The sequence below is a fragment of the Pempheris klunzingeri genome, chromosome 3, assembly GCF_042242105.1.
Source record: "Pempheris klunzingeri isolate RE-2024b chromosome 3, fPemKlu1.hap1, whole genome shotgun sequence".
Classification (NCBI taxonomy): Eukaryota; Metazoa; Chordata; class Actinopteri; order Acropomatiformes; family Pempheridae; genus Pempheris; species Pempheris klunzingeri.
In genome coordinates this window covers 3,648,801-3,659,730 of record NC_092014.1, presented here as the reverse complement: position 1 = coordinate 3,659,730, position 10,930 = coordinate 3,648,801, and the positions used below count along the sequence as shown (strand labels likewise).

At 42.2% G+C, this 10,930-nt stretch overlaps 1 protein-coding gene across 1 annotated transcript; it reads right to left on the bottom strand.

Moving 5' to 3' along the window:
- Positions 1 to 200: 200 nt before the first annotated feature.
- Positions 201 to 9,417, bottom strand: stx10 (syntaxin 10). Its single transcript, XM_070827781.1, has 9 exons — positions 9,365 to 9,417; positions 8,783 to 8,858; positions 6,989 to 7,082; positions 5,771 to 5,865; positions 4,578 to 4,640; positions 3,848 to 3,949; positions 2,653 to 2,759; positions 1,555 to 1,649; positions 201 to 899 (listed from the first exon to the last, which is right to left on the bottom strand). Exons 1-9 carry the CDS (start codon positions 9,397 to 9,399, stop codon positions 823 to 825), a joined length of 744 nt encoding a protein of 247 aa, XP_070683882.1. The 5' UTR covers positions 9,400 to 9,417; the 3' UTR covers positions 201 to 822.
- Between the last annotated feature and the right edge of the window lie 1,513 nt (positions 9,418 to 10,930).

Genomic DNA, 10,930 nt, shown 5'->3' with positions numbered 1-10,930 from the left:
CCTCCCTCCCACGCTGCTTCTGTTGGCTTAAGACACAAATGACTGCATTTCTCTCAATTTAACAGCTAATAGATGCGTTTTTATCAGTGTCCAACAAAGATAACTTTAAAAAAAAAAGAAAGAAAGTCACAGCAAACTGAAATCAGTGTCACATTTGCTGCTCTCTGTGACACAGAGTTTAGAAACGCTAAAAAATTCATTTCTAAGCTATCAAGCTTGAAACTAAAATCTCTATTTTGTGAGTATTTGCTCACACAACAGATCGACTGTGGTTCATCAGAGTGCAGCAGAAGTTCTGACTGGTTTGTTTCCTAACTCTTTTTTTCAATGTGTAGTGATGCTCACTGGGTGTAAAGTTTAAATCCTGGTGAAGGGGACAACAGCTTTGTGCAGATTTGTGTTTTTAACCCGACAGCAGCAGCAGCAGCAGCAGCAGCCCTCCCCCCCACCGCCGCCTTCAGTACCGTGATTACCAACAATAACCAGAATGCACCAGTATGAAATACACGACACAACCCGGGTTTCTCTCCGTGTTCGGCTCCTCTGGCTCTCTGCTGGTGTCTGTGTCTGCTGACAGACACCAGCAGGCCAGTTTTCCTCATTAAAAGCAGAGAGGAGGAGGATTATATCCTAACTTCTCTCTGCAGGTCACCAGTTTCTCCTCCGTGTGAAGAAAGAAAGGGACGGGAGGGGGAGGAGGAGGAGGAGGAGGAGGAGAGACGAGTCCCTCTTTCCTGTACATGTCCGTCCATCCGTCTGTCTGTCCGTCCTGACAGGGAGGCACACTGCAAAACACATTGGAGGGGTCGGAGGTCGCCGTCATCAGAGAGCGAAGAAGAGGATGAGGACCACGATCATGATGGTGACCAGCACGCCGATGGCACACCACTGTCTCCGACCTGAGGAGCACAGCAGGAAGGAGACACTCTTACACTCAAAGCATTCTTCATTAACGTGCCGATTCTTTAGGGATCAACATGGAAGATTAGAGAGGTTACTAAAATAGCTTCACATTTTTTGCTTTCTTGTGATTCCTTGCTGATTTTTTTTTAACCTTTTAGGAAAGAACCAAGCTAAGCTAAGCTAAGCTAAGCTAAGCTAACCCAGCAGCTGACTGAAGCTCCATATTTAGCCGAGTTAGCGTCAAATTGATACTCAAAACCAAAATAAAATTTGCCTACAATCTGAATGAGTGCAGGATCGACTAGTGGTGGAGTGAATTGGGACGCTCAGTGTGTTTCTACTAAGACACTATTATTGCCTCTGTATTAACAACTTCAGTTTCAATCAGAAACAAAAAAAAAAGCGTTGGCAAAAGTGACTATGGAAATAATTGGTTTTTGGAATCTGGCAAAATTGTACATATTGTGCGTTCAAAGAAGTCCTTCAAACCATTACTAATTACTAATTACTGTGGTAGCATATTTTCTTTTGTGTTCTGCTTCTGATTAGTTTAGAGACTCACAAGTTAATTTGCTAAAAGTTTGGAAACAGCACTTCAGCTTTTATCAAGAGTGACACAGTCAGTGATTCTGTTGGTGAGAGGGAACTTACTGCTGGTCATGTGAGACACCTTCTCCAGCTTCTTCAGGACCGAGTCCATGCGGGACGATGTCTGGTCCATCTCGTCTCCAAAGTCCCCCAGCATGCTGAGCGACGAGAGAGGCGCTCGGTCATTTTCACACAAAATGTAACTTTACTAAAACAAAGTCCAAGTTTGTCTGCTGCAGACATTTACAGCTCTGAAGGACATCATGAGGAGAGAAGAAACATCGTCTGGGCGTCTGAATGATCCAGGACAGGACTAAACTTCTAAACTGCTGTTTAACTTTTCAATTATTGATTGAAATGGATATGATGTTACGTTTGTCCTGCGGGTGGTGCTAGAGGAAAGTTCTAGGGGTCATTTAAAAGGAGCTGCTTTAAAGAGGAGGAGGTCTGCAGGCAGCAGAGACACTTAAGTGATTTACTGTAAGTCACTGTTTGCACACACCGCTGAGTGAGTCTCTCCTGCTCGGCCCTCTGTGTTAAGTCTCTGGAGACAAAATCATCCTCTTCCTGAAGAGTGAAAGTCTGATCTGACACTTCTGTTGACTGAATCCACATCCTGGGCAGTCTCAGGTTTATCTTAACATTTATGGGACCATTTAGACCAAAATATAGACTTCACTTTATCTCTACAGAATATTTAATAATAAAAAAAGCCTTAAAATAAAAATACTGGAAATTATCTCCAAAGCAGCCACTGAAAATTATTCAGATCTGGCTCTTAACACTCTGATTACTTAGCTGCTCTACTTATTGCTGCTTTAGTTACGATGGCTGACTTTTATTTTTTTCTGTCAGCAGAAGACAGTACGTGGACATTCCCCCATTATCTGTATATCATGTTGTTTCTATTTAATACTTTAATACATATCTCCTCCTGTCTGTTATGCCACGGTGAAAGATGCACTTAATCTTATGATCATTGTGTTTAATCATCATATATTTTTAATCATTCAAACCTGGATTTGGAACCTGGACTCCCCCTTCCTTAAATCAATCCATCCCTTCATCAGTAATGGGTCAGAAAATAGAGGAAACAGTGGTGTGACATCTTCAAAGTGCTTGTTGAGACAAAAAAAAAAAAAAAAAACCCTGCACACTCACACAGCCTGCTCGTCGAGCTCGTCCCCGATGCGTCCCGACATGTCTTTGAGGACTCGGATGCTCCCGGACACCAACTCCAGCTGCTCATCCTGCTCCTCCATGATCAGCTGGGGGCACACACACACACACACACACTCAGAGTTACTCTTCATCCTCAGAAAATGTAAATATTACCCATAACGTCCTGTTTACCCCCAAACATGGTTTTAAATCCTGTCCATATTGCATTGATAGAAGAGGCAGCAGGGTTTGTCAGTAGTGGCTAAACTAACCACAGTGAGGTTAAGGCCGCTTGCCAGCTTCCTCCTGGTTTCAAAACGAGCCTGGCGCTTCGTCTCGCTATTTTTTTCGGCGTCCTTTCTGCCGTTTTTGCAGCTTCCTCTTGGATGCGTGCTTGTAATCTGGCCTGTGCGCTCTCATTGGCCAGGAGCTACACACCCTCTGCCCCGGGGCTGATGTCCACAAACTTCCCTGACACAGCAAAGAGGCAGAGGGCGGCAGGGTCTCTGACAGCGCCACACACTTCTAGTGGGTCATAAATGATGACTGAGTGGGATTATTTTTGTATGAATCTGTTTCCTCGGGGAAGATCCTACTCATTCTACCATTAAAAAGAGCACCACACACACCGAAAGTAGAGCTGATGAAACCCCAGAACCAAAATAACTCTTTTATCGTTAAATCAAAAGGTGTGAACAGGCGCACAATGTTTTTGTTTTCTCCTGCTAAAACCACAACCTGACACAGGATGTGTGGAGGCACCGTTTTCATCATTCAACACCACAGGAAACACAAACCGACACTGACACTGAAAATAAACTTTGCACGTATATTTAAACGCCTTCCACATCTCTCACAGCGGGACGCTTGTACTGTAAAGCAAATAAAGACCTCGTCTACTTCGTCTCTATAAAAGGGGCCACAGCGGGAATCCTGCACTCTCCGTGCTCAAGTTCTATTGTTGTGATGCTTTGATCGAACCTTCCTCATCATCTGCTGGCGTAATAACAACGAACGTACCGTCATAAGTCTTGAATCAGGATGCTCTCATATAGGATGTGTAAATTTTGCATGATGTGTCAGTTATTAACATTTTTCCACCCCTCTGTCCTTTTCCTTACTTCTAATCACATCCCAGTTTTTGTTTCCACCTCGTCTTTGTTTCTTTGGACTGTTTTTTCTTTTCCGTCTTTACCTGTTGTTGTTCCTGTTGCTCCTGGATATATCTGGAGTTTGCCGACACCATGTGAGCCTCCAGTCCTGTTGACCTGTCCTGCCCAGATGAAGTCAGCAGAGCCTGGACAAACACACACCCAACAAGGAAGAAAAAGGGTGCGTGTTTATTGTGTTCTAGTAGCTGGAAAAGTCGGCTTGCGGCTTTAAACGACGTGAGTTGCGAGACGGTTTACTAGAGCTCTGCAGCTGCTATTGACCACAGCACTTTCCAAATCACAAGCTGCTGTCATAGTTTTGTTTTGTGTATCAGATGGAAATGTGTCGGAGGGAAACACAACACACCGAGCTGGAGTGTGTGTGTGAGTTAAGAGAAGCTACAACTGAACCAGTCAAGCTGTCAAAAACTGAGATAAGGAACTTAGTACTTATGAGTAACCGGCTTTTTTTTTTTCGAACTAAAACTACGCATGTTTACACGCTAGTCTAAACGTGTGATGGGGAGCCTGAGATGTCCTAAAATGGCCACCGTACAGATGAAGCCCAGCTCTGTTGTTTATGAAATACTTTCAGAGTTGAGTTGTGGTTGAAGATGTTCGATTCGTGATGCAAAGAAAGCTCGTTTCTAACCAGCAAACCTCGGGGAGCCGCAGAATTTAGACCGTGAAACTCTGATTCATTACATTTTACCCACTGATGTGTGTGTCTGTGTTGTGTTTGTACTCTTTGTGTGTGTTTAAACATCCACCAACCTGTCTGTTCTTCTTCTCTGCCTGAGCCACAGCAGAGGGGCTGGACAACTGCTCCTTCATCTCCTAAACACACACACACACACACACACACACACGAAAATGATTTTCAAGTCTAACTCCACAATATTTCACAACCAGAGCTAAAAAAAAAATAATAAATCACTTATGAATCCCGGCTCAGAGCAGACAGCTTCGTTAATGAGACCTTCTGCTGTCTGAGAGTCTTTTGTTTGGCTCAGATGACTCAATTCTATTCAGTCTATTTTAAGGATGGCACCTTTGCCTGCAAGACGCGTGTATTAGAAACTGACTCATATTTTCCATTCTGCTTCCAGCATGGACATTGATTCACTTCAGCCAAGGCGGGAGCTTGACAGCTGCATTGAGGGCGTACGAGCTGACAGGTACTGATGGGTAATCAATTACATGTCTCCCTGCAGTGAAAACACACAAGTTAGTCAGAGCTTCAGCTGTGGGAGCTGCTTTAGCTGCTTTAGCTGCTTTAGCTGCTGCTTTAGCTGCTGTTCCACACTGGCTGTCGTCTGTGGACTTTATTAGAAACACTTAAGCTGCCAAACTGTCTCTCTTCCAACAAGGCCACTTGTTACCACTGGTTACTCTTTTCAAAATAAAACATCCAAGTTCTGTGCAGAGGTAAAGCTCATATATAACATTTCAGATGATTAGACAACGGCTGAGCTGCATTAGTTAGTGTTTTACTTTTACAGTACAAACACATGGCAAACATTTGTTTTGCCCTTTTCTAACAAGGACAAAATACGGGCAGTCAGCCGCTGACTGTGCAGGCTGGTGTGGGACAAACTGATAAAAACCTACACAACCTTTTCCATTTAGAAATATAAATAAGAAATTAGAGCAAAATTACATATAGGGACTTTGTTAAGGATCCCTTACATTTGTTTATTAAAGAACTGGGACCAAGTTATGTACTGACATCTAACATTTTACATTTGTGCTGCAAACACGCCGACATCAGCATATCCACGATAAACTCCTACCGATCAATAACATTTATCTGTCCATCACTCTTTTTTTTTTTCCTTCAGCAATCCGGCTCATTACAAACCCGGCAAATTAAGGCTCCTCATCTTTTTTCACTCATAGAACACAATTACAATACACAGATATGTCAGAAACATAGAATATTAGAAAAATGACTTGATGAGGTTTACCTGGACAGATTGTCTGGTCCGCTCCACAAACTCTCTCCTCTCCTGCAGTTCATCGTCACTGAGTTTGAACTTCCCTGGATTCGACTCCACAATATCTGAGTGAGTTAAGGACCCAACAAGAAAACTCTGCAGCACAAGTTAAAAACACTTTTTAACGCCCTTATTAACGAGAACTGTTACAGTTTAAGGAGACCAATAGGTTTGAAAGAGAAAGTATACATGAGTATCCCTTTAATGTAATCTGATTACCTTTCTTTACCTGTAATTTCACGTCACAAGGAAGCACACATCCAGATAAAACACGGAACAGACTGATCAGTGTTTTTTTAACTGCTTAATCACTCCATCACTCCCACTGTTGCAAAATTAAAACCAGTTTCACTTGTTAGTGGATCGTGCATCCTCTGATTTATAGTATGAAGAGTTACAGCCCAGTAACACATTGTGCTCTCTCCTGTGCTTTAAGAGTTTGCTCTATTAAAGATGATGTTTTATGACACTTTCTTACGTCCATGCAATCACTTCAAACAGTTTATACAGCAATTGACTCTTTGGCTGGACAATTTCATGACAACTGGGCAAACTCCATATGAATGAATGATTAAGGTGGTGTGATATGATGGAAAGGTTCAGAAGGTCAGCCGCTGTTTCCACAGTTTAAGATTGATCTTTTATTGTAGTGCCTACATTCCCTTTCTGTCTCAGTATGTAGGCACTTCACACTTTCACTGTGGTATTCAGAGCTAATATAGAGTAAAATATAGTATATAGTTTAGCCCTATCTGACAACTGTGAGCAGGAATGTGGTTCACTAATTGGTTATATATTGTACTCAGATCAAATATTCACACCATTTAGGCCAATATAATGAATTTCTGTAAACATTTAGCAGGTAGTGTTTTCTTTCCTCTTCCTCTGAGTTTCTGCCTATACCCTCTTAAATAACAAAGACTTTCACTGTGACAGTTTGTCCTTGACCAAGGAAGCAAATGTGTGTCAAATAAATAAATATAGATAATCAAGTACTGCTCTATTAAAGACAATGATTTGAGTCTTTGAATGTTTCTGGTCTTTAAAATCTCCTTCGTGACTGGAGAGAGACGTGGGGGTGAGAGAGAGTGGCACAAAGCATCTGTTTGTTTTAAAAATACTGAAGGTCATGTGAAGACACGGGCTGTGACCATGACGGAAAGATGTTTTTTCCTGCTCCAAGGATACTGATGGTTTCGCTGAGGTCCTCCAGGTCCCAGTCTATGGCCCTCAGGCAGTTCCTCAGTTCGTTGGTACTCCAGTCCAGCTCATCACGACTTACCTGAGACCACAGAAACCAACAGACACTCGCTCACTATACATGCGATATAAGCGTGCTACTCTGTGGGGGCAGATTTCATCATCATTCCAACCACAGCGCTCACCAGAGAAGCCATTTCGTTGTCACTATTTCCTGCTAACAAAAAACTAGAGATGTGGGTGGTGATCCAGGAGTATGACATCAGGCTATAAGCACTGCAAGCAAAGTCCTCACATAGAGAGGCATGCTGCCAGAGCTGGTTTACATGTAGGACTTTAGCCGTCTTAGTAGGGAATGAAATGTGCAAGCACATATTACTCAACAGCACCAAGGAGGAAAAATACTGTATTTGAAAAATTATAGATTTTAAGAGGCAGTTGCAACACCATTTGCTGCTACTGCACATTATTATAAACACAGGAATGCTGTTTTACATCCTCTAAAGTTAATACACTCGTGCATCAAAAACAACTAACTGATATAATGTGAGCATTACACAAGCAGCACTCTTGGAAAATAGTTTTTTTCTATGAACGACGACGAGAAATTTAGAACAGATGTTTTGAAATTAAATTCAGAATATCATCCTATTGCATTTCATCTGTTTTAAATAGTTTTGAGTGCAATGAATCGAGCAGTCGCACGGCACTAATGTGATGTTTAATGAATTTGGCTGGTTTTAAAGCTTTTCTTCTTGTATTTCCTGTGTATGTTGTAATTTACTACCATGCTAAACTAATGCTACAACAATGCTACAAGGTGGTTGCTATGCTGCCTTAGGTCGAGACTTCAAAAAGGCTTTTTGAGTTTGGGAGATGTATTAGGATTTATTGTGATTGATTTAAGAATTGAGAAGTGATTTGATAGTGACAATCTTTGCCTTTGTTCAGTGACGCGTTTGAGTGTGACTAAATGCATGAAGGTAGATCAGGCGTTAGGATCCAAACAAGTCAAAAATGCACTTTGAAAGAATTCACAGCCAGATTTAGACGTTTCCCTCTTGTCTGATGCACACGTATGCCGAGGCTGACCTGTCCGATGGCTAAGTGCGATGATGCAAAGTAGAGATAACGAAATATATGTAAATAAATGTATATAGCAAACAAAAGATCTTCACCACTTTGACGATGCACACATCGCATTAGCAAAACACTGCAAACAACTAAAACAACACAAGTAAAAGAAGCAACATACGTTACATAAAGAAACACACTGCAAATTCAGGCAAAAGAAGCAAAACTAAGTTAGTATGAGGTCAGTTCTTTGTATGTAGCCTGTATCTGCAATAATACAGGATCTGTGCCGTCAGGACACTAAAACACAGCTCACTCAGATTTCTCACACCTTTCATGAGCTGTGTTTTTACTGTCTTCCAAAAACTTTTGTTGTGTTGTGAACAATTTCCAACGCTCCCATGTCCGCAGAATGTTTATTTGTGCCACCTGTGTGTTGTCAGATCGGTCAAAGTGTCTCCCTTGTGCCATGTGTTCTTCTATTTGCAGTGCTTAGTTTTAATTTCTGAATTTGAAACATGTGCATTGAGCTTTCTTAACCACCGCAGATTCAGGTTTAGATGCTTTAGGAGTGGGTAAAGTCAGTGTGGCTGGACAGAATATCCACCTACAGGTGACTCTCAGTGGCTCATAGTTTGGGGGTCAGTGATTTCTGCAGTGATGTTGTTGAGGTGGAGGAAGAGGAGGAGGAGGAGGAGGGCTGCTCACCTGCGTCCCATCCTGCAACAGTTCCTCCCATCTATCAAACAGGCCCCGGGCCCGAGAGAGGGCCTTCTGCACCTCCCTGGACACACACACACATGCACACAGAACATTAACAGCACGGAAACGGCTAGCTATCACAGCCTCACCCTCCACACCTGGCTGTGTTTTCAGCCGAGCCCCGCAGCTACGCCCCTTGTTTAACCAAAACAAACACACAAGCTACATTTCGCATCCCTCTCTAACTTCGCAGCGCCTTGTAAACTGCCTGACAGCAGAGCCCCGAAGCTCCCCCCAGGTGTTTTATAGCGAAAGCCAGATAAAACAAAGACAAATCTTACAGATAATTGAGAGGCGGAGCCGAATCTTTTCAGTCTGAACAAACATCAACAGAGACTCAGGGACTGTCTCGGCGCTGCTAGCTAGCTAGCTAGCTACAGCTAGCCGCCGAGCTAACTTCACTTCACTAACTTTGTCCTAAAGGGAAAAACAAGAGCGACTATGGAGTTAAGCTTTGGAGGTATACTTTCTTAAACTAGCCTGAGGTGCCGCTTATAGGTTTTAAGTCTTAATTTGTTCATTTCTTACCCCTTCACAACGAAAAACGGGTCTTCTATCGACATGATGCTTACTTCCGCCTCACTCCCAGCGCATGCGCACTTCCCTAAACTCAAACAGCCGTAAGCGTCAGCTGTGCTCAGCTTAGTTATTTGGCTAATTTACGATACTTAAACTATGTAAATGTCAACGCTGTGCACCGTTTGACTTCCTTAAACGACTGCATGTGATGTGTTTCCCTGAAAAGTTGCACATTCATTAAATCTAATAGAATAACAGTGTTGAAAATGGTTTGAGTGACGTGTCAGGTGAGCAAAGAAAGTGGAGGAAAACTGGCAGGAGGTTCAGAGCAATGGGCTTGTTGGGACAGAGGAGGAATTACTGGAAAGCTGCACATCTGTATAAGATTAGTCGCCAGGGTAACGCCCATGCAATCACTGCAAAGAGTTTATACAGACAGAAAGCAGCAATTAACTCTTTGTTGGCCAAATATTCACAAAACACAGAGTATTTCTGACTGCACATTCAGTAGAGTTGCAGGAGCTGCAGGAAGAAAACATCTGCTGGACAGTTTCATGACAACTGGGCAAACTCCATATGAATGAATGAATGAATGAATGAAGGTGGTGTGATGTGATGGAAAGGTCCAGAAGGTCAGCCGCTGTTTCCACAGTGCCTACATTCTTCTTCTGTCTTAGTATGTAGGCGAAGTGGGTAATGTTCACACTTTCACTGTGATATTCAGAGCTAATATAGTGTAAAATATAATAATAATAATGATAATACATTTTATTTTTAAGGCGCCTTTCAAGGCTCACAAGGTCGCCGTACAGAATACAAATGAAACATACAATATAATAGATAAAACAGGTGTAAAAACAAGCAATAAAATACAGTTTTCTGTATTTCTGTAAACGTTTAGCAGCTAGTGTTTTCTCTCCTCTACCTCAGAGTTTCTGCCTCTTAAATAACAAAGACTTTCACTGTGACAAAGATGATGTTTTCTGACATTTTCTTATTACTGAGAATGTCTTTTAGTATCAAATATATAAATATAGATATACACTACTCACAAAAAGTTAGGGATATTCAGCTTTCAGGTGAAATTTCAGGATGAACCTAAAATGCATTCTAACCTTTCCAGGTGAACTTAATGTGACCTTCTCTAAACCTTTGAATGCACATGTCCAACTGTTCAGTGTCTCAGTACTTTCTGCACCAGTTGCTGTTCTCTAACAAGAAGCTTAACAGCAACATTCACAACAGGTTTGATCCATGAATCCACCAATACATTTCCTGCTTCAGTTAGAATTGGTATTCAAACAGTCCTCCTCATCCTGCTGTTCACATTCTGACATCATGAGACCAAGACGACACCTAACAGTTGATCAGCAGCACCTCAACACTGGAGGCTTCAAACAGGAAGTCCTCAGACGGAGGTGTTCACTGAGCTTAGAGGGTCACAGAGTGTCATCAGGAGGTTGGAACAGTGATACAGAGACTGGAAGAGTCACAGAAAGGAGAGGAGTGGACGTCCTTTGGCCACATCCCAATTTATTGAGGCACTGAAAATGTTTTGTTGTGGTATACCTACCA